The sequence below is a fragment of the Bos javanicus genome, chromosome 15, assembly GCF_032452875.1.
Source record: "Bos javanicus breed banteng chromosome 15, ARS-OSU_banteng_1.0, whole genome shotgun sequence".
Classification (NCBI taxonomy): domain Eukaryota; kingdom Metazoa; phylum Chordata; class Mammalia; order Artiodactyla; family Bovidae; genus Bos; species Bos javanicus.
Genome location: NC_083882.1, coordinates 82711649 through 82734960, shown reverse-complemented (window position 1 = coordinate 82734960; position 23312 = coordinate 82711649). Strand labels below are relative to the sequence as shown.

At 41.5% G+C, this 23312-nt stretch overlaps 1 protein-coding gene across 4 annotated transcripts; it reads right to left on the bottom strand.

Annotated features, from left to right (window-relative positions):
• Positions 1 to 5865: 5865 nt before the first annotated feature.
• FAM111B (FAM111 trypsin like peptidase B) lies at positions 5866 to 21477 on the bottom strand. Of its 4 annotated transcripts, none has more exons than XM_061381602.1 (3): positions 21186 to 21477; positions 18095 to 18210; positions 5866 to 9540 (listed from the first exon to the last, which is right to left on the bottom strand). In XM_061381602.1, exons 2-3 carry the CDS (start codon positions 18173 to 18175, stop codon positions 7411 to 7413), a joined length of 2211 nt encoding a protein of 736 aa, XP_061237586.1. In that variant the 5' UTR covers positions 18176 to 18210; positions 21186 to 21477; the 3' UTR covers positions 5866 to 7410. The 4 variants fall into 4 exon arrangements, with proteins under 4 accessions (XP_061237586.1, XP_061237587.1, XP_061237588.1 ...); XM_061381603.1 differs by having other exon boundaries at positions 18095 to 18207; XM_061381604.1 differs by lacking the exon at positions 21186 to 21477 and adding an exon at positions 18793 to 21179.
• Positions 21478 to 23312: the final 1835 nt, after the last annotated feature.

Here is a 23312-nt window from a genome sequence, read left to right as displayed (position 1 = left end):
CAGGAATCGAACCCAGGTCTCCTGCATTGCAGGCGGATCTTTATTGCTTGAGTCACCAGGGATCATCCAGGTTAGATCATCTTAACTTAGTTGGGGTCGAGAATGTTTTCCGACTTGAGTCCCTGTGAAGGTTGGGATATTTGGGGGACATTCTTATACTGACAGGCAACATTTTGTTCCCATATAAAATTCTGCAGTGTTTACTAGACCCCCCACCACTTGATAGGCCTTAAATTCTAACTTTTGCCTCTGCTTCCCTCAGCTTCATGATTTGTTTCAAATGTCTGGTTAGCTAGTCAGATGCTCAACCATCTCCTCTGAAAATGGCAGGTGCCTCTAATGTAAAAGCAACATGAACAACAGAGCTCATCCTTTGAACCTATTTTCTCACTTGAATATTGGTCCTGTACTTCCTGCTTTCATAATGCTTTGATATCTTCACGCAAGTGTTTCCTATTTTTTGTCTATATTTTCAAGTTATTCAGTGTGCCTGCATGTGTATGCAGGGTGGGAAGACTGGTTTGAATACCCATTCCACCAGTACCAGAATTCTAAGACTAATCTTTCATATTGCTAAATTCCAATAGCAGTTGAATTCAAAACCTCTCCTGTCTTATACGTAAAATTTAGAACCTTCATTTACAAAGGGTAAGCTTCCTAGAATTGGAGTTCCGGTATTTGGGAGGCTTCTAAGACTTGGAAAATATCAATCACTAACGTTGAGAGAAGACTCTACACATGGACATCACCAGATGGTCAATACCGAAATCAGATTGATTATATTATTTGCAGCCAAAGATGGAGAAGCCCTATACAGTCAGCAAAAACAAGACCAGGAGCTGACTGTGGCTCAGAGCATGAATGCCTCATTGCCAAATTCAGACTTAAATTGAGGAAAGTAGGGAAAACCACTAGACCATTCAGGTATGACTGAAATCATCCCTTACGATTATACAGTGGATGTGAGAAATAGATTCAAGGGATTAGATCTGAAAGACAGAGTGCCTGATGAAGTATGGATGGAGGTTCATGACATTGTACAGGAGACAGGGATCAAGACCATCCCCGAGAAAAAGAAATGCAAAAAAGGAAAATGGCTGTCTGAGGAGGCCTTACAAATAGCTGTGAAAAGAACAGATGAGAAAGGCAAAGGAGAAAAGGAAAGATATACCTATTTGAATGCAGAGTTCCAAAGAATAGAAAGGAGAGAAAAGAAAGCCTTCCTCAGTGGTCAGTGCAAAGAAATAGAGAAAAACAATAGAATGGGAAAGACTAGTGATCTCTTCAAGAAAATTAGAGATACTAAGGGAACTTTTCATGCAAAGATGGGCACAATTAAGGACAGAAATGGTATGGACCTAACAGAAGCAGACAATATTAAGAAGAGGTGGCAAGAATACACAGAAGAACTATACACAAAAGATCTTCATGACTCAGATAATCATGATGTGATCACTCATCCATAGCCAGACATTCTGGAATGTGAAGTCAAGTGGGCCTTAGGAAGCATCACTATGAACAAAGATAGTGGAGGTGATGGAATTCCAGTTGAGCTCTTTCAAATCCTAAAAGATGATGTGGTGCTGCACTCAATTTGCCAGCAAATTTGGAAAACTCAGCAGTGGCCATAGGTTGGAAAAGGTCAGTTTTCATTCTAATCCCAAAGAAAGGCAATGCCAAAGAATGTTCAAACTACCACACAATTGCCTTAATCTCACACGGTAGCAAAGTAATGCTCAAAATTCTTCAAGCAAGGCTTCAACAGTATGTGAACCGAAAACTTCCAGATGTTCAACCGGGGTTTAGAAAAGGCAGAGGAACCAGAGAACAAATTGCCAACATCCATTGGATCATTGAAAAAGTAAGAGAGTTCCAGAAAACCATCTACTTTTGTTTTATTGACTATGCCAAAGCCTTTGACTGTGTGGATCACAAGAAACTGTGGAAAATTCTTAAGAGATGGGAATACCAGACCACCTGACCTGTCTCATGTGAAGTGTGTGTACAGGTCACGAAGCAACAGTTAGAACTGGACATGGAACAACACACTGGTTCAAAACTGGGAAAGGAGTACATCAAGGCTGTATATTGTCAGCATGCTTATTTAACACATATGCAGAGTACATCATGAGAAATGCTGGGTGGGATGAAGCACAAGCTGGAATCAAGATTGCTGGGACAAATATCAATAATCTCAGATATGCAGATGACACCACCCATTATGGCAGAAAGTAAAGAAGAACTAAAGAGCCTCTTGATGAAAGTGAAAGAGGAGAGTGAAAAAGTTGGCTTAAAGCTCAACATTGAGAAAACGAAGATCATGGCATCTGGTCCCATCACTTCATGGCAAATAGATGGGGAAGCAATGGAAACAGTGACAGACTTTATTTTGGGGGGCTCCAAAATCGCTGTGGTAGGCAACTGCGGCCATGAAATTAAAAGATGCTTACTCCTTGGAAGAAAAGTCATGACCAACCTAGTTGGCATATTAAAAAGCAGAGACATTACTTTGCCAACAAAAATCCGTCTAGTCAAAGCTGTGGTTTTTCCAGTAGTCATGTCTGGATGTGAGAGTTGGGCCATAAAGGAAGCTGAGCACAGAAGAATTAATTGATGCATTTGAACTGTGGTGTTGGAGAAGACTCTTGACAGTCCCTTGGGCTGCAAGGAGATCCAACCAGTCCATCCTAAAGGAAATCAGTCCTAAATATTCATTGGAAGGACTGATGCTGAAGCTGAAACTCCAATACTTTGGGCACCTGATGTGAAGAACTGACTCATTGGAAAAGACCCTGATGCTGGGAAAGATTGAAGGCAGGAGAGGAAGGGGACGGCAGAGGATGAGACGATTGGATGACATCACTGACTCAATGGACATGAGTTTGGATAAACTCCAGGAGTTGGTGATGGACAGGGAGGCCTGGTGTGCTGCAGTCCATGGGGTTGCAAAGAGACAGAAACGACTGAGCAATTGAACTGAATAGAATCTTGAATGACATTCTCTCTGCTGCTCTGCTTTGTCTTCTGGTAGGAGAAAGCTAACAGATTTCTCTCATGCCCTGTGCTTCACTGCAGTGGTCCTGTTAGCGTATTAGGGTTCCCCAGTAAAGCAGAACCAATAGGATTTGTACATTTATTACAGGTCATTGGCTTATGAGATTATGTACAAATGCATGTATGCATTTATTATGTTATTGGCTCACATGTTTGTGGAGGCTGGAAAGCCCCAACATCTGTAGGGTGAACCTGCAAACCAGAGACCTGGGATATCCCATGGTGTGCTCCAGTCAGCATCTGAAGTTCTGAGAACAAGGCAGTCTTGAGACCCAGGAAAAAACAATGTTTCAAGTCCAAAGGCAGGAAAAATCCAGTGTCCCAGTTCAAAGACAGTCATACAGGAAGAATTCTCTCCTAAATCGGGTGAGGGTCAGTCTTTTTGTTGTATTCAGGTCTTCAACTGATTGGACGAGGCCCACCCATATTAAGAAGGGCTATCTGCTTTAATCTTAATCTTATGCAAAATCACTCTCCCAGAAAAACCTAGAATAACGCTTGACTAAATATCCAGTCACCTTGTGGCCCAGTCAAGTTGACAATCAACGTTAACTGCCACACCAGATTTAAAGTTACTATGATCTGAAGGTAATTTGCAGAATATGTGAGAAAAAAGTTTTATGCAGAAAGAATTTTTAGAATTAAACTCCATCATCAAAAAAATAGGGGATATTTGTGGGAGAGCATTTTAAAGCTTAATTCAAAAAGATGGGAAATGATGTTGGCTTAGTACTTTGAAGTGGTATACTTTCCAGAGATTCTGTATTCAACATTCAGTTACAGGAAGCCAGTAGGATTTATACTAAATTTCATGATGCTAATGAAAATGAAGATCAGATACTGGCCCATTGTAAATATAACAGGAAGACCCAATATCCCTTGACACCACTTAGGAAGTAGAAAAAAGTCCAAACTGAATATAATCAACCCTCTAGATCTAACTACCAGTTTACAGGAAATAGAGGGAGTACAGCTACACATTCAGTGACACGATAGAGATGAAAGAGTGGAGTCCAGAATGTAGAATATTCTACAGGACACGTATGACCCAGTTTCTCCAATAAATAAATGTCTGAAAAAGAGAGATAGGAAGCGGGAATTTACACATTAAAAGCAACTTAAGAGACTTATATGACCAAATACAATGTGGAAACTGGATTCTGATTCAAACGATCCAGATGTGAAACAAACAAAAATTAACAAATTAAAGAGAAGTCAGGGGGAGGTATACACTGACTGAAATGATCACTATAATTTTATAAGCATGCTGATAGCAGTGTATCTATAGTAAAGATGCTGCTTAGCATTTTAATTGGGTAGTAGTCACTTGAGCAATGCATTTGTCAGAATTCACAGACCTGTACAGAAAAAAGATGTATTTTACTGTATATAAACCCTAACTTAATAAAACTACACATTGCAAAGAGAAGGAAATGCCACAGGAGAAAACAGACAGGAAAGAACACCCTGAAACAAAAAAAACTGGGGTTTTGAGTGACAATGGACAAGGCTGTTCCAACTCCAATGAGCAGTAACCAAGAGTTATAACATGAACTAGGTCGCGAAGAGTCAGACACAACTGAGCGACTTGACTTTCACTTTTCACTTTCATGCACTGGAGAAGGAAATGGCAACCCACTCCAGTGTTCTTGCCTGGAGAATCCCAGGGACGGGGAGCCTGGCGGGCTGCCGTCTATGGGGTCGCACAGAGTCGGACACGACTGAAGCGACTTAGCAGCAGTAGCAGCAGTCATAACTCAAATTCCCTACTGGAGCAGAGCATCCTGGCAATTCCTACAAAACATAATTTGATCATTGTTATCGGGTTGTAACTGCCAAATTTTCCATTATCCTCTTTTCTGAATAAAAATTTAAGTTCCTGGATTCTGGCCATACTCCACTCTGGTATATCAGGTGTGTGAGTAGCATGAGGAGGAATGGGCTGATATGTCTCTGGGCCATGAGGAGTGGCATTCAGGTGTGATGAAGAGAAACACGTTACCCAGCAATGCTGGACTATCTTGGAGAGTGAGTAGGTGTGCTTCATGTCATGGAAGGAAGTGTATATAAGGTACTAAGGGGGCTGAATGGGTAGGACTGTGATTAAGGTTGCTCAGTTCAGTTCAGTCACTCAGTCGTGTCCGACTCCTTGTGACCCCATGGACTGCAGCACACCAGGCTTCCCTGTCCGTCACCAACTCCCAGAGTTTACTCAAACTCATGTCCATTGAGTCAGTCATGCCATCCAACTATCTCATCCTCTGTCATCCCCTTCTCCCGCCTTCGATCTTTCCCAGCGTCAGGGTCTTTTCCAATGAGTCATTCTTCGCATCATGTGGCCAAAGTTTTGGAGTTTCAGCTTCAGCATCAGTTCTTCCAATGAATATTCAGGACTGATACCCTTTAGGATAGACTGTTTGGATCTCCTTGCAGTCCAAGGGACTTTCAAGAGTCTTCTCCAACACCACAGTTCAAAAACATCAATTCTTCAGTGCTCAGCTTCCTTTATAGTCCAACTCTCACATCCAGACATGACTACTGGAAAAACCATAGCTTTTACTAGACAGACCTTTGCTGGCAAAGTAATGTCTCTACTTTTGAATATGCTATCTAGGTTGGTCATGACTTTTCTTCCAAGGAGCAAGCGTCTTAATTTCATGGCTGCAGTCACCATCTTCAGTGATTTTGGAGCCCCCCAAAATAAATAAGGCTGCTAGTTTACCCAATATCCATTTTCCTTTCCTTACACAGTATTAGAATTTAGGCTATGCATCTGGTCAAGTAGAACAAAGACAACATTTCACAGTCTGATTATAGTTTTAAAAAATTTTATACAATTTTAAAGGTTACACTCCATTTACAGTCATAAAATATTGGCTCTATTTCCTGTGTTGTACAATACATCCTGTGGTGTACCTCACATCCAGTAAGTACTGCACCACCGAACTGAAGTATTTAAAGTGATGCTTTAGATTGCTGAAAAGAAAAAAAGCCAATGAGAGAAAAGAAAATCAATGCTCATTTGAGCTCTAATATGTGTTTTGTACATCCACATGATTCTCTTAAAGTTTTTTTCTAATTGAAAAATTATATTCATTATACTTTAAAGAAACAGCCCCAAATGTTGAGTTGGCCAAAAAGTTTTTTTTTTTTTTTCATTTTCACCAAGAACTTTACTGAATAATGTATTTACTGCCTTTTGCCATTTTTCAGACAACTTTATAATATTTTCATCTTTTTGATCAAAGAACTGTTCCAGATGTCTTTTATAGTTTTCCAGGGAATTGAATTTTTTCCATTAAGAGAACTCTGTAAAGACCAAAACAAATGAACATCTGAAGTTGCAGTGTCTGATGAAGATGGTGGATGAATCAGAACTTCTCAGCTAGACTGTAACAATTTTTGCCTGTTTATCAAAGAAACATGCAGTCTGTGTCATCCTGATGTAAGAGGATGCACTGTCTGTTGACTAATTCCAGATACTTCGTGCAAATGCTGCCTTCAGGTGGCCTAATTCAGAGCAGTACTTATTGGAATTAATCATTTGGTTTTCCAGAAGAAGCTCATAATAGAGGACACCCTTCCAGTCCCACCATACACACATATTACTTCTTAGGACAGAGACTGGCCTTTGGTGGGGTTGGTGGCAGTTCATTTCACTTGCTCCACGATCTCTTCCATTCCATACTATTGTACAGTATCCACTTTTCACCACCCATTACAATTTGTTTTAATGGAAAGTTTTTGTTAGGTGTCAGTAGAGAATTCCATATGGAAATGCAGTCAAGGTTTTTCTCGCTTAACTTATGTGGAACCCAAACATCAAAGTGATGAACATAACCAAGCTGGTGCAAATGATTTTCAATGCTTGATTCGGATATTTTGAGTATGTCAGCTATCTCCTGCGTGATATAACACTGATTGCTCTCAGTTAATGTCTAGATTGGATCACTATTAACATCAATTTGTCTATTAGATCATGGAGCATTGTCCAGTGAGAAATCTCCAGCACACAAATTAGCAAACCACTCCATACACTGCACAAATCTTTTAATTTCAATATTTTTAACCTTACTTGAAATAATAAAGCATAATATGCCAACAATGTTTTTTTCTATCTTCAATATTAAAATGGCTACACAAAAATTCACTAATTTTGATGTTTTTTTAAAATGCCTGCTGATACAACAGCTGTCACAATATGAATACAATATAATGAAATTGTTTCAAATGAAGTGTAAGAAAACTAAGAACTACTAGAGCCATCATACAGAAAAAAAAAAAAAACAAACCAACTTGTGGCCATCCCAATACTTTAAATCATTGGCATGTGTTTTTGAAAGCAGCATCCTTTTCCTAATATTGCATGGATTCAATCTGACTTTCTTGAAGTGACAGTTCTTGTTTGTTATCTTTCTCTTCATTGTGGCTCTCATTTTTCTCTTCTTGTAATAATTTGTACAAGTTCTCATCTTTCTGTTTAATATCACAAAGAATAGATTCCATAGAATAGCCAAATTCAATAAGGGCATAAGCCTTATTTACACGGCTATAAAAATGCCCAAAGCTGTGCATAGCAACCAACTTGCCAGATGCATTAAACACTGGGGAGCCAGAAGACCCACTAGAAAAATAAGTATCATAACTAAGTGTGTTAGTGCTCCACACCTCTGACAAGAAACTTCTCTGGGTAAACATAGGGAAAGCATTATGAATGTCTGAACAGGATCCTGGTACTACCCCATCTGAATAATGTTCTTTGTACCTCTCTAACCGTTGCTCTAGAGAAATCACAGAACAACCATCTATTTTCTTGATCTGGCCTTCTGGGTGACCAATTAAATAAAGTAAACCATCAGATGGTTGACGAAAAATCAGTTTTGACAGACCTGGAGGAAATCCATTTCCATTTTCACTCAGTTTTAAAATGGCATAATCTAGAGTTTCACCAGACACCATAAACCATGGCTCAAAGGAAAGCCAATCAACATCGTTAGGGCAGAACTCTTTATAAGCAAAAGTAACCTTTACACATGTGCTTATTATATCTGGCCATGACTTTCGATCTGTACCTTCTCCCACGATGAGGTGTAAAACATGTCTACAGGTGAAAATAAAACCATCGTTGAAAACAAAGCAAGTAGCATTGCCTGTGTTTCCATTATTGTCCCATTTCATGAATCCAACTGACTTACTAAGATGAACAAGACGTTCACAGATTGCAACTGAAACAGAATTTTCAGTCACTTTTCCAAAGTAATGTTTATACATGCTGAATTGTTTAGACGTTGTCAGTTTCATTCTCTCCCGTTCTTCCTGAAAATACTTTTGTATCCGAAGTGCTTCTTTTTTAAAATTTGGATACTGATGCATCATAACTTTATTCAATATTTGTAAATTCTTTACCCAGAGATTAGTTGTCTCCCTTTGGATTGCCAGAATAGCATATAGCCTACCTAGAGAGGGCCTTCGCCTAACTCGTGTGATTTTTCTCCGAAGTCTTTTGTAGAGATTATTATTGTAATAACGTTTAATTTTGGAAATGGACCGGCGTGTCTTATGTTTAATATCAAGCCCTAGACTCTGACATGGGAGAATTTTTTCTCTGTTGTGTTCTACATCTTCAGTTTCTCCATCTTTCTCTGGTTCATGGGCTTTGCTCTTAGACTGTGTTAAAGCCTGCAGACTGATATCTGCAGTGGCATTTTCATCTTCTGGTTTAATTTTTCTATGGGTACATTTCTTGATAGACAGTTTTTTAAGAATTTCCAATTCTAAGACTTTTCCAGATACTATATCCACAATGGACTGTTTTCCATAAATGTTTTTGTGATCTCTTAGTGTCCACTCAAGTGTGTCTAGATTTGAGAGAAATCGGCCATCATTGCAAAGGGCTTCTTTGATAGTCTCACCTTTCAAGGCATAGACACAAAGTGTAGTTCCTTGTACATGAAGTTCATTAATCTTAACAATCATCTTTTTGGTCTTCCCAATAGCAACAACGTGAAAAAGAATGCATTCAGTGTCTGGATTTTTACATGGGCGTAATACCTGATCATCTTTCTCGTTACTCCTTCTTTGACCAAATGTTATTTTCAAATGGGAACCACTAGGTAGGCATCTGAGAGGCATTCCTAAATTTATATACGCTTTTATTGTTTCTTCTTCATAAACAATGATGTTCTTATTTACATGTTCCTTCATCCTTTCACTGAAATGGTCATCAGCACTCAGAACTGAATAGATATTCTCATTGGGCCCACCAAATGCTGTAAACACTCTATGGTCTAACTTCCTGCGGCGTTCATTCAAACTAAAGGTGAAAAGACATTTCTCACTGGTGCTCACGTGTGGGTTCTGTCGTTCAGAGGATGTTTCCTGCTCAATGACTTCACTTTTAACTTTAATGGTGCTGTTACGTTCTCGTATGTCAGACAGAGACTGATCAACAGGTGTGCCAGAACATGCCTCCTCTATGACAGTATCCTTAGAAAAGGAAAGATTAAAAATTTAGTAAGGATCACCTTTAATAATAATGTCCCATGCCTTTTGAATTATAAAATCAAAATATACCATGCTGCATATGAGTTCATGTTTCACTAAGCAGTCTGTCAGTGCTTTTGCATATCATTAAACAACCTTTGAAAACATAATTTGAAGGGCTATATGATAGTTCACTGTACAATAGTTTCTAATCCATTCTTCTGTTGCTGGCTATTTAGATTATTTCTAATTTTTTTACTATTCTAAATATGACAAACTTTTCTATACACAAAACATTTTGTCTAAAGTCTTAAAATATTTTCCTATGCTAGATTCCCAGCAGCGGAAATAGATTATAAATGTACTTCACCACGTACACTGCCAAACTGCTTTCTCGGAAGGTCACATCAATTCCCCCTCCCCGTTCTTTCCTTATTGCCCAAGGAAATCAGTATTATGGTTAATTCTTCAAAAGGATTTGAGTACTACCATTTTAAAGGTTTGGTAACTGGGAGATATAGCTTGACTTTTTTTTTTACATTTATATGTATTTACTTACTAACAAAGCTGGTTTAACATATCACTTGGACATTTGAAGTACCACCTTTTAAAAAATTCCTGTGAAATATTTACTGTCCAGTTTATTCTGTACATGGTATCAACAGCACTAAGGAAAGATACTAACATGATTAATGAATCACAGGATTGGACAGATATACAAATCCATATTTAAAACATATTATACAATCAGTTGGAAATCGCCTAGGAAAAAGTATTTTGATAATCTGCTGGCAACAGATTCTTTAGGGACATATACATATAGTGGCTCAGATGGCAAAGGAACTGCCTGCAATGCAGGAGACAAGGGTTCAATCCCTGGGTTGGGAAGATACCCTGGAGAAGGAAATGGCAACTCACTTCAGTATTCCTGCCTAGAGAATTCCATGGACAGAGGAGCCTGGTGGGATACAGTTCATGGGGTCGCAGAGTTGGATAGGACTGAGCAACTAACACACACATATAAGTAGCATAGTCTTTAGCTTTGTCTGTTTTTGATTTTTGCATAAATGCATCTTTTGAATGTGTCTTCTTTTTTTATTTTTAGTTTTATTTACTTATTTTACTTTACCATATTGTATTGGTTTTGCCATACATTGACCTGAATCTGCCATGGGTGTACATGAGTTCCCCATCCTGAACGCCCCTCCCACCTCCCTCCCCATCCCTTCTCTCTGGGTCATCCCAGTGCACCAGCCCCGAGCACCCTGGATCATGCATTGAACCTTGACTGGTGGTTCATTCCACATATGATAATTTACATGTTTCAATGCCATTCTCCCATACCATCCCACCCTCACCCTCTCCCACAGAGTCCGAAAGACTGATCAATATATCTGTGTCTCTTTTGCTGTCTCACATACATGAATATGTCTTCTGCGATTTGTTTCACTATTTTTTTGACGTTCTTTCCAGTTGATGGAGCTTTAAATTCACTTTCACAGTTAAATAGAATCCACTGAAGAAATTAACTGGTTATGTGCATTTCAGTTATTTCTAGTTTTTTTTTTTTTTCTACCAACTACAGTAGTACAGTTCTGCTGTGAATATCTATTAATATGTTTCCTGGTGCACACGTGCAAGAGTGTCTCTTGGGAATAGATTAGGAGCTGAATTGCTCAACATCTGGAATACACATACTCACCATATTTAAATACTGTCAAATGATTTACTAAATGGTTGTACCACTTTACACCTCTACCAGTGGGAAATGGGAGTTCTCACTGCCTCCACATCCTTATTAAAACATGGTACTGCCCAACTGTTAAAGTTTGCCAATCTTGTGAATGTGAAATGACATCTTTCAAAAAAATTTTCACTAGGGTATAGTTGACTTGCAATGTTGTGTTAATTTCAGGGGTACAGCAAAGCTAATCATGTATCAGTTCAGTTCAGTTCAGTGGCTCAGTCGTGTCCGACTGTTTGCGACCCCATGAATCAGCACGCCAGGCCTCCCTGTCCATCACCAACTCCCAGAGTTCACTCACACTCATGTCCATCGAGTCAGTGATGCCATCCAGCCATCTCATCCTCTGTCGTCCCCTTCTCCTCCTGCCCCCAATCCCTCCCAGCATCAGAGTCTTTTCCAATGAGTCAACTCTTCACATGAGGTGGCCAAAGTACTGGAGTTTCAGCTTTAGCATCATTCCTTCCAAAGAAATCCAGGGCTGATCTCCTTCACAATGGACTGGTTGGATCTCCTTGCAGTCCAAGGGACTCTCCAGAGTCTTCTCCAACACCACAGTTCAAAAGCATCAATTCTTCGGCGCTCAGCTTTCGTCACAGTCCAACTCTCATATCCATAAATGACCACCGGAAAAACCATAGCCTTGACTAGACGGACCTTTGTTGGCAAAGTAATGTCTCTGCTTTTCAATATGCTATCTAGATTGGTCATAACTGTCCTTCCAAGGAGTAAGCGTCTTTTAATTTCATGGCTGCAGTTACCATCTGCAGTGATTTTGGAGCCCAGAAAAATAAAGTCTGACATTGTTTCCACTGTTTCCCCATCTATTTCCCATGAAGTGATGGGACCAGATGCCATGATCTTTGTTTTCTGAATGTTGAGTTTTAAGCCAACTTTTTCACTCTCCTCTTTCACCTTCATCAAGAGGCTTTTTAGTTCCTCTTCACTTTCTGCCATAAGGGTGGTGTCATCTGCATATCTGAGGTGATTGATATTTCTCCCAGCAATCTTGATTCCAGCTTGTGCTTCTTCCAGCCCAGCATTTCTCATGATGTACTCTGCATGTAAGTTAAATAAGCAGGGTGACAATATACAGCCTTGACGTACTCCTTTTCCTATTTGGAACCAGTCTGTTGTTCCATGTCCAGTTCTAACTGTTGTTTCCTGACCTGCATACAAATTTCTCAAGAGGCAGGTCAGGTGTTCTAGTATTCACATCTCTTTCAGAATTTTCCACAGTTTATTGTGATACACACAGTCAAAGGCTTTGGGATAGTCAATAAAGCAGAAATAGATGTTTTTCTGGAACTCTCTTCCTTTTTCGATGATCCAGCAGATGTTGGCAATTTGGTCTCTGGTTCCTTTGCCTTTTCTAAAACCAGCTTGAACAACTGAAAGTTCACTGATCACGTATTGCTAAAGCCTGGCTTGGAGAATTTTGAGTATTACTTTACTAGCATGTAAGGTGAGTGCAATTGTACAGTAGTTTGAGCATTCTTTGGCATTGCCTTTCTTTGGGATTGGAATGAAAACTGACCTTTTCCAGTCCTGTAGCCACTACTGAGTTTTCCAAATTTGCTGGCATATTGAGTGCAGCACTTTCACAGCATCATCTTTCAGGATTTGAAACAGCTCAACTGGAATTCCATCATGTATACATACATATATATCCGCTCTTTTTGTTAAGATTCTTTTCCCATATAGACCATTACACAGCACTGAGTATAATTCCCCATGTATACAGCAGGCTATTATTAGTTATCTACTTTATATATGTGCTTAGTCGCTTAGTCAAATCCGACTCTTTGCAACGCCATGGACTGTAGCCCACCAAGCCCCTCTGTCCAAGGGGATTCTCCAGGCAAGAATACTGGAGTGTGTTGCCATGCTCTCTGCCAGGGGATCTTCCCAATCCAGGGATTGAACCCGGGTCTCCTGAACTGCAGGCATATTCTTTACTGTCTAAGCCACCAGGGAAGCCCAACTTTATATATAGTAGTATGCATATGTCACTCCAAATCTCCCAATTTATCCCTCCCCTGAAATGGCATCTTATTGGTAGTTTAATAAGTTTAATAACTTCTGCCTGTTCATGTCTTTTACCCATCTTTCTATTGGATTATTTTTCATTATTGAAAGTACTTTATATATCCTGGACACATATTATTTATTCATCATATGTATTAAAAATGTATTCTCTGAGTTTGTGGACTTCCCAGGTGGCTCAGATGGTAAAGAATCTGCCTGCAGAGCAGGAGACCCAGGTTGGATTCTTGGATTGGGAAGATCCCCTGGAGAAGGAAATAGCAACCCACTCCAGTATTCTTGCCTCGGAAATCTCATGGACAGAAGTGCCTGGCAAGCTACAGCCCTTAGGGTCACACAGAGTAGGACACGACTCACTTTCTTTCACTTTCTAAGTTTGTGGATTGCTTTTCGTATCAGTTCAGTTCAGTTCAGTCACTCAGTCGTGTCCGACTCTTTGAGACCCCATGAATTGCAGGACACCAGGCCTCCCTGTCCATCACCAACTCTTAAAGTTCACTCAAACTCAAGTCCATCAAGTCGGTGATGCCTTCCAGCCATCTCATCCTCTGTCGTCCCGTTCTCCTTCTGCCCCCAATCCCTCCCAGCATCAGAGTCTCTTCCAATGAGTCAACTCTTCACATGAGGTGGCCAAAGTACTGGAGTTTCAGCTTTAGCATCAGTCCTTCCAGAGAACACCCAGGACAGGTCTCCTTCAGAATGGACTGGTTGGATCTCCTTGCAGTCCAAGGGACTCTCCAGAGTCTTCTCCAACACCACAGTTCAAAAGCATCAATTCTTCGGCACTCAGCTTTCTTCACAGTCCAACTCTCACATCCATGCATGACCAGAGGAAAAACCATAGCCTTGACTAGATAAACCTTTGTTGGCAAAGTAATGTCTCTGCTTTTCAATATGCTATCTAGTTTGGTCATAACTTTCCTTCCAAGGAATAAGCGTCTTTTAACTTCATGACTGCAACCACCATCTGCGGTGATTTTGGAGCCCAGAAAAATAAAGTCTGACACTGTTTCCACTGTTTCCCCATCTATTTCCCATGAAGTGGTGGGACTGGATGCCATGATCTTCGTTTTCTCAATGTTGAGCTTTAAGCCAACTTTTTCACTCTCCACTTTCACTTTCATCAAGAGGCTTTTGAGTTCCTCTTCACTTTCTGCCATAAGGGTGGTGTCATCTGCATATCTGAGGTTATTGATATTTCTCCCGGGAATCTTGATTCCAGCTTGTGTTTCTTCCAGTCCAGCATTTCTTATGATGTACTCTGCATATAATTTAAATAAGCAAGGTGACAATATACAGCCTTGACGTACTCCTTTTCCTATTTGGAACCAGTCTGTTGTTCCATGTCCAGTTCTAACTGTTGCTTCCTGACCTGCATACAAATTTCTCAAGAGGCGGATCAGGTGTTCTGGTATTCACATCTCTTTCAGAATTCTCCACAGTTTATTGTGATCCACACAGTCAAAGGCTTTGGCATAGTCAATAAAACAGAAGTAGATGTTCTTCTGGAACTCTCTTGCTTTTTCCATGATCCAGCAGATGTTGGCAATTTCATCTCTGGTTCCTCTGCCTTTTCTAAAACCAGCTTGAACATCTGGAAGTTCATGGTTCATGTATTGCTGAAGCCTGGCTTGGAGAATTTTGAGCATTACTTTACTAGCATGTGAGATGAGTGCAATTGTGCAGTAGTTTGAGCATTCTTTGGCATTGCCTTTCTTTGGGATTGGAATGAAAACTGACTTTTTCCAGTCCTGTGGCCACTGCTGAGTTTTCCAAATTTGCTGGCAAATTGAGTGCAGCACTTTCACAGCATCATCTTTCAGGATTTGAAATAGCTCAACTGGAATTCCATCACCTCCACTAGCTTTGTTCAGAGTGATGCTTTCTAAGGCCCACTTGACTTCACATTCCAGGATGTCTGGCTCTAGGTGAGTGATCATACCATCATGATTATCTCGGTCATGAAGATCTTTTTGTACAGTTCTTCTGTGTCTTCTTGCCACCTCTTCTTAATATCTTCTGCTTCTGTTAGGTCCATATCATTTCTGTCCTTTATTGAGCCCATCTTTGCATGAAATGTTCCCTTGGTATTTCTAATTTTCTTGAAGAGATCTCTAGTCTTTCTCATTCTGTTGTTTCCCTCTATTTCTTTGCATTGATCGCTGAGGAAGGCTTTCTTATCTCTCCTTGCTATTCTTTGGAACTCTGCATTCAGATGTTTATATCTTTCCTTTTCTCCTTTGCTTTTCACAGCTATTTGTAAGGCCTCCTCAGACAGCCATTTTGCTTTTTTGCATTTCTTTTCCATGGGGATGGTCTTGATCTCTGTCTCCTGTACAAGGTTATGAACCTCCGTCCATAGTTCATCAGGCACTATATCAGATCTAGTCCCTTAAATTGATTTCTCACTTCCACTGTATAATCATAAGGAATTTGATTTAGGTCATACTTGAATGGTCTAGTGGTTTTCCCTAACTTTCTTCAATTTAAGTCTGAATTTGCCAATAAGGAGTTCATGACCTGAGCCACAGTCAGCCCCCGGTCTTGTTTTTGCTGACTGCATAGAGCTTCTCCATCTTTGGCTGCAAAGAATATAATCAATCTGATTTCGGTGTTGACCATCTGGTGATGTCCATGTGTAGAGTCTTCTCTTGTGTTGTTGGAAGAGGGTGTTTGCTACGACCAGTGCGTTCTCTTGGCAAAACTCTATTAGCCTTTGCCCTGCTTCACTCCATATTCCAAGCCCAAATTTGCCTGTTACCCCAGGTGTTTCTTGACTTCCTACTTTTGCATTCCAGTCTGCTATAATGAAAAGGACATCTTTTTTGGGTGTTAGTTCTAAAAGGTCTTGTAGGTCTTCATAGCACCATTCAACTTCAGCTTCTTCAGCATTACTGGTTGGGGCATAGTCTTGGATTACTATGATATTGAATGGTTTGCCTTGGAAACAAACAGAGATCATTTCTGAGATTGCATCCAAGTACTGCATTTCGGACTCTTTTGCTGACCATGATGGCTACTCCATTTCTTCTAAGGGATTCCTGCCCACAGTAGTACATATAATGGTCATCTGAGTTAAATTCACCCATTCCAGTCCATTAGTTAGCTGATTCCTAGAATGTCGATGTTCACTCTTGCCATTTCCTGTTTGACCACTTCCAATTTGCCTTGATTCATGGACCTAACATTCCAGGTTCCTATGCAATATTGCTCTTTACAGCATCGGACCTTGCTTCTATCACCAGTCACATCCACAACTGAGTATTGTTTTTGCTTTGGCTCCAACCCTTCATTCTTTCTGGAGTTATTTCTCCACTGATCTCCAGTAGCATATTGGGCACCTACCGGCCTGGGGAGTTCCTCTTTCAGTATCCTATCATTTTGCCTTTTCATACTGTTCATGGGGTTCTCAAGGCAAGAATACTGAAGTGGTTTGCCATTCCCTTCTCTAGTGGACCACATTCTGTCAGACCTCTCCATCATGACCCACCCGTCTTGGGTGGACCCACACAGCATGGCTTAGTTTCATTGAGTTAAACAAGGCTGTGGTCTGCGTGATTAGATTGGCTAGTTTCCTGTGGTTTGTGTGTCTGCCCTCTGATGCCTCTCACAGCACCTACTGTTTTACCTGGGTTTCTCTTACCTTGGACATGGGGAAGAAGCTATTAGGTGGCATCAATACTGCTAGAATACAGACCACACTTTGAGAAGGACAGAGTTCCTTAACCTAGAGTAGCAGTTTGCAACTTTCTGCAATGATGGAAATTTTCTATATCTGCTTTGTTCAATATGGCAGCCATGAGCCACATATGGCTTCTGAGCACTTGAAATGTGGTTAGTGCAAAAGAAAATTAATTTTAAATTTCATTTACCTTGAATCCAATGAATCATTTTTGTTATTTCAAAGTTAGATGATTTTCCCCTGACAAAATGTTTTTACTGATATAGTCTACTGTGATCTTGTACTAAATCGTATTCCCAGTATTACTTGCCTACTATGTTCTTGAATTCTCCTTACATACATACCATCAAATCTAGCTATACTATTCTTCAAATAGGTTTGCCTGTGTACATGACTTTACCCAGACTATTCCCTTATACTTGATCCACCTACCTTGTGAAATTGTGGCCATTCTTTAAGATATTTCTCACATGACATAACTTTAATTTCTTGAGTCTCAATTAAACACTCTTTTCTCTGCACTCTAAAAGCACTTGTTTATATTTTGATTTAGTATTACTATTTTGCATACTTTGAGTAAAACCGCGTGTTGGTCCAAAATTGCGTTCTGAAGTCTGATTGCCTGGGTTAAAATCCTTGCTCTGAAGTCCATTACTTTTGCAATTTTAAGAAAAGTGAGGGTCAGTTTCTCTATTTAGGGATGATAATTTCTATCACAAAGAGTTTTATTAAATGTTAAAGGAGATAATCCACAGGAAGTGACAAGCCTAATTCCAAGTACTCAGTAATTTCTCAGTACATATTAACTACCTTATTATTTTTGCCCATCTATATTTCCAATGATAATGAATGTCTATACTGTCACCTTGCTGTTTAACAAGGTATTCTTTGCTTTGTTAATTCATATACTATCATTTTGTTTTTACACAAACACTTATATATATGATCTCCATAAATATATTTTAAATAATACATGAGAAGGGGTTATAATTGCCATTCTTTATACACTTATCCCCTTCAAGGATCCTAAGACAGTTCTATAGTTAGAGTGTCATTCCAGCAAAGTTGTTTAGAAGTACACACACCTTTGATGCTTCAGGTCTGGTACTCTGGTCATTTCCTGTAGCACTGAATGATGTATTCTCTTCAGTCTTTATGAAATTCATGATGAGTCCCAAGAGAATATGACTTTCTTCCACTACTGGCCAAGAAAGAGAAACAGGATTGAATTTACCAACCCCTTAATGACTAAAACAATAAAACACAACATATATGAAATAATAAGTTTCAAACACTGGTTATCAGGCAGGGCAAAACAGTGATCTCTGACCCCTAAGAGAGAGAGAGAGAAATCGGAGGTAGGACCTACAGACATCTACCTTGCTGCCTGGGGAGCATCTCCAGGCTGTTTCTCAGGGAAGGGAGACACAAGCAGAGCCTGGCACTTTCCCCAAGTGGAGAAGACAAGCTAAGAGTCCTGGTGGGCCCAGGAGGCTGGAGTTTGTAGGGCTAGAGTACTAGAGAGCTACAGCTACACAGAGTGTTAGAGATCTGTAGTGGGCACTGCCAGGGTCCAGCCCCGGCTGATCCAGGGAGTTCGAAGCGGGGATGGCGTCGGTGGGGATCAGGATACAATAGCTTCAATTAGATATTAATTAAAGATGTAAAGAGTAATAGAATGAGGATAGCTCAGTAGGAAAATTCAGTGGAGAAAAGAGGCTGAGTAGCTTGGTTTACGCGGGAGACCAATAAAACTTCAAGACAAGAAGCTTGCACCACTTACGTAGGCTGCAGGTGTCCTTCCATTCTCCCAAAGGAGAGGAGACACTGAGGCCTCCCCGGTTGGATCTTAGAAGCCCAGGCATAATTAGTAAGCATGGCGGGTTCCGCACTCCAGATGGAGACTCAGCCAGAGTGAGAGAGAGAGAGAGAGAGACATGGGGAGACCAGTCTTTCAAGGAACTGATCCCAATTCTTTATTTTCCATGGTCTACTTTTATACACTGAGATGTTAAGCAAAAGTCACGCGGGGTCAGCAATCCTGAGTTTTATCAAAGTCAGGTGCTTCGTACAAATGTATACAGAGGTCTTAGGGGTGTTACATCATCTTCTGGCCAGGGGGCCTGCTGACAATTTATGACCCTCTCCTTGTGACAGCAGTCAGTCAACCAGGACGCTTATTTTTCCAGGGGTGATTATTCTTAAAACAGATGCCACCCAAATAAAGTTACATTCCTATAGGGTGACGGTGTAGTGGGTTTTAGTTAAGGAAAGAATTTACTTAGCCTAAGGTCTACCATGATTAATATCAAAGGTTAATACTTATTTCTTCTATATATTCATTAATGTGTGTAAGGGCAAGGGATGTGGAGACTTAGCAGTAAACATTGGCTCAACAAATGAAAAACCCTTCACCAATACAATTTCTAATCATCCCACTATACTTATACTAATGGTTTTCTAACTTTTCTAAGGAACCTGTTTTTAGAAGGTTTAAAGCATCTCGTGCCTCTCACGGTTGGGAGGCTGTGAGCAATCACATGTGGCTGGACAAGCCTGTCAGGTAGGCTAGAGAACCTTCAGAGGAGTTTGTAAGTTAAAACACTCTTGTCACGCCCAGGAGTTTTTATTAACTGGAGCTCTAAGTTAACTGCTTCTCCGAAAGAGGTGGTGGGGGACAGCCCCCTGTAAAGTCAGAGGTGTAGGTGAGGGCACAAAGTAGTAAAGTAGGCAGGCTCTGGTTATGGGGGTAGATGCTCAAGGATTTCCAGGGGGACTCTTGAGGCTTGATCCCGCCTTTGCGTATGTCAAGCCTCCTTCCTCATGACCTTTGCCACAGGCGGAGTGCCTCCCACCGGCTCCCCGCAGGGCACCCTTGAAATTTCAGCTGACTAGCGGTCTGTTTCTCACACTCAACTGAGAACAGTTTCTGTTTCCCACACTCAGCTGAGAATAGTTTCTGTTTCTCATGCTCAGCTGACAATAATTTGTGTTCCCAAAAGTCAAACTGGAAAACTTCATAATTCATAACATATTAGGTATTGACAAAAGTATTAGCCATAGACCAAAGACTGCTCTGGTCCCACCTGACAAAATTTAAAAGCAAGCTTTGGAAGCGTAACACTTTTCCACTAACACAATTAGAACAAAGCTCAAAAATGCTGATAGGAATAGAAACATTTCTAGCGCTCATATATGTGAAATTGACAAAGCTTGATATCCAGTACAATTCTGAGGCATAAAAAGAAGCAGAAAAATAATACCCACAATGAGGAGAGAAGTCAATGAACAGAAACATATCCAGAAGTGACTCAGATGATAGAACTAGTAGACAAGAACATTAAAATGGTTATTATCTTGGATATCTGGCCAAAGTGACAGGGACCTGACTTGCCCTTCAGTCTGAAAGCAAAAGAAGACAATAAGCTAAACAGATGGAACAAGAATTTGCAAGGAACTAGGCATCATGCAGTTCGTGGCAGTGACAAATGACGGGCATCCTGTGATGACTCCAGCTGACTGCCTTGAGAGATTCCAGGCCAGGGCGCCATGAGGGGCAGCCAGGCAGGGCCCGTTGGCATTCCTGACTTGAGGAGACAGCTGAGAGACCAAGGTGGCAGGAGTTCAAAAGACACAGAAAAGAGAGACCTGCACAGAGGGAAGTCCGGATAGATGAACACTCCGAGGCATTCAGCTGAGAACTGATCACAACAGCAACGGAAGAACTACCCGGGGCCAGGAGAGAACCTCCACAATCCACCAAACCTTCGCGAGGTGATACTCCTTTTAGAAATCTCAGTTTCCTCATTTGTAAATTAAGGAGCTCGGCTGAAAGTTGTATTGGTCCTGAGAATTCTCCCCTCTGAATTTTTTTTTTTTTTTTTAAAGAAGAAGAAGATACCTGAATCCCATCCTCACTACGCTTGGGATGCAGTTATGGGAATCTCCACTATTAAATCAACTTTAACCACCACCACCACCCTTCCACGCCCAAGGCACACAAACGTTAACTGGAATAGCTCCCTAGGCTATCTGGAAGTGTCCTTCCAGGTGTAAAACTCTTGACCTTTGAACCTGGGGAGGGGGTTACCACAAGAGAAAACTGCTTATGCCCCCTCCCTCCAAAATTTTCTTGGATCTGGGCTGAGATCCTTCTAACTGGCGCCCTTGACAAACCTGCGCCTCGCCGCCCCAAGAACTCCACGTCCTCCTCAAGATCAGAGGAGCCGCTCACAGAAGCGGAGAATCTGCCCCGGCGGTGAGGGTGATGGCGGGACAGGGATCCGCGATCCAGGTTGCGAGGACGGCGCTCGGAGGAAACTCTTCCCGCGCGAAAGTTATCCCCCTGCAGAAGCCGATTGGCCGAGCCACTGAGAGCGGCGGCCAGAAAGGGTGGAAGCGGACCCGGTTGGCCGGGCGGTTCGCGCGTCGGGAGACGCGCGCCCGGCGCGTCATGAGGGCACCGCCTCCAGCCGGTCCATTCGCGCGAGACCCAGCGCTCTCGCCACAGTCCGCGTCCTGGTTCCGGGTCGGGCTTCGAGCCGTCCTGTCCCTTCATGCAGCCCGCCCCCGCGTCCGCTGCTGTCAGGAGCGGGCGGAGTCGGCGGACTCACCCGTCCCCGCAGGGCCGGTTACATGAAGGCTGCGCGGAGCGCGGGGCAAAGCGCTTGGCCTCCGGAGCCGCGAGGCCAATAGCGCGGCCCGGCGGCGCAGGGAGCTCGGCCGTCACGGCTCTTCGGCCACTGTCGGGCGGCCGGCGGCTGTGGACTGGGCTCTGGAGAGGCTCCCCACCCAGCCCGTGGGGACGTCGGCGCGGTGAGCTTCGTCAGCTTCCAGCGCAGAAATGGTCCAAAGCAGGCAGTCGAGTTTCTGTCTCTAACAAAGGAGCCAGCTTAGCTTAGAACTTGTTGCAACACGGATCCTCCAGCCAGGAGGAAGAGCCCAGCTCTCCTGGTTCCCAGGCCCTGCATGGGTACATGCAGAATTTTCCAGTCCCAAGGGAGGGCTCCAGAACTAGGCGTTTCCAAACTGACGACCAAAGCAGGGGCTTGAGAAAACATCGTACAGTTTAAGAAACAGTAGGAGGGGATGCCTTCACTATTAGGTGCTGTTTTGGAAAGGCTGGTCAGAGAAGGGGAGAACACAGTTGATACGTGAAGATGGTGACAACTCGTTTGAAATAGATGTTTATGTAAAAGTCGATGATATTGGAATAGTACTGAAAGCTTTTCCTAACTTGGCTTAATGTAAAATATATACAGAGAAACTATAATCACTGCTTAAATTCCAGGTACTCAGTGGGATTTGGAGAGTAAACTTTAGAAGTGTTACTGTAAAAAGCTAGAAGAAAAGAAGAGAAAAACTATGAGACTTTCATCAAATCGCTGTTATTCCTTAAATCATCTTAGAGCACACAGGTGACTGATAGTAACATACGTAGATGGAGAATGAATTATTGCACAAGGGACTTACAGATTCTCTTATCTTTGTAGACCCTGAGGATGTTAAAAACTTGTAAAAAGGAAGCAGTAGAGAATGGTGCTATTGAAGTTGCCTGACATTTCTAGGGACAGAGAATTTGTCCTGGAAAGGAACAGACCTTAAGGAGCACATGTATTTGTCATTACCACTAAGTACCTTGTGGGCTGGATTTTATTATAAATTGAAGATTTATTCTAACAGTTTGAAACAAGGGTGTGATATAACCTGACTTTTAAAAAAAACCACTGGCAGCTGTGTGGACCAAAAACTCTAGGGGGCAAGAGTGGATGCAGATGAAGAAAGCAATTAGGAGGAGGCTCTTCCAACTTTCCACCAATGTGGGAGGCACAGCTTGACTGGTATTGAGGTGTGAATACTGGTTGGATTCTACATGTATTTATTTATTTATTTTATTTTTGGCTGCACTTCAAGGGGTGGGGGAATCTTAGTTACCTGACCAGGGATTGGATCCATGCCCCCTTCAGTGGAAACCTAGAGTCCACTGAGTAAATGGAGGAAGTCCCTGTATATCTTTTGAAGGGCAAACCCATATGCTTTGTGTATGGATGGAGGGAGTTCAAGAAACAAGAGAAAAAGAGGGCTCAGTCATGATTTCTGGGCTTTTGACTTGAGTAAATGGAGTAAGGATAAAGTCTCCCTTAACTGGTGTGAGAAATCCAGGGAAGGAGTTGCTGCCGGCGTGTGTGTCTGTGAATTCTACTTTTGACATGTTGACTTAGAGATACTAATCCACTCCAACTGAATGACGAGTGAAATGAAAGAATTCACATTCAGTAGGTGATAGTGAATACTCAGGGAGGG

Coding starts and splice junctions, on each gene's coding strand:
- FAM111B (XM_061381604.1), bottom strand. CDS start 18,874: ATGCCTGGGCTTCTAAGATCCAACCGGGGAGGCCTCAGTGTCTCCTCT. Junction 18,211..18,792: donor GAAGGACACCTGCAGCCTAC/GTAAGTGGTGCA, acceptor TTTCTTGGCCAG/TAGTGGAAGAAAGTCATATT. Junction 9,541..18,094: donor CCAGACCTGAAGCATCAAAG/GTGTGTGTACTT, acceptor TCCTTTTCTAAG/GATACTGTCATAGAGGAGGC.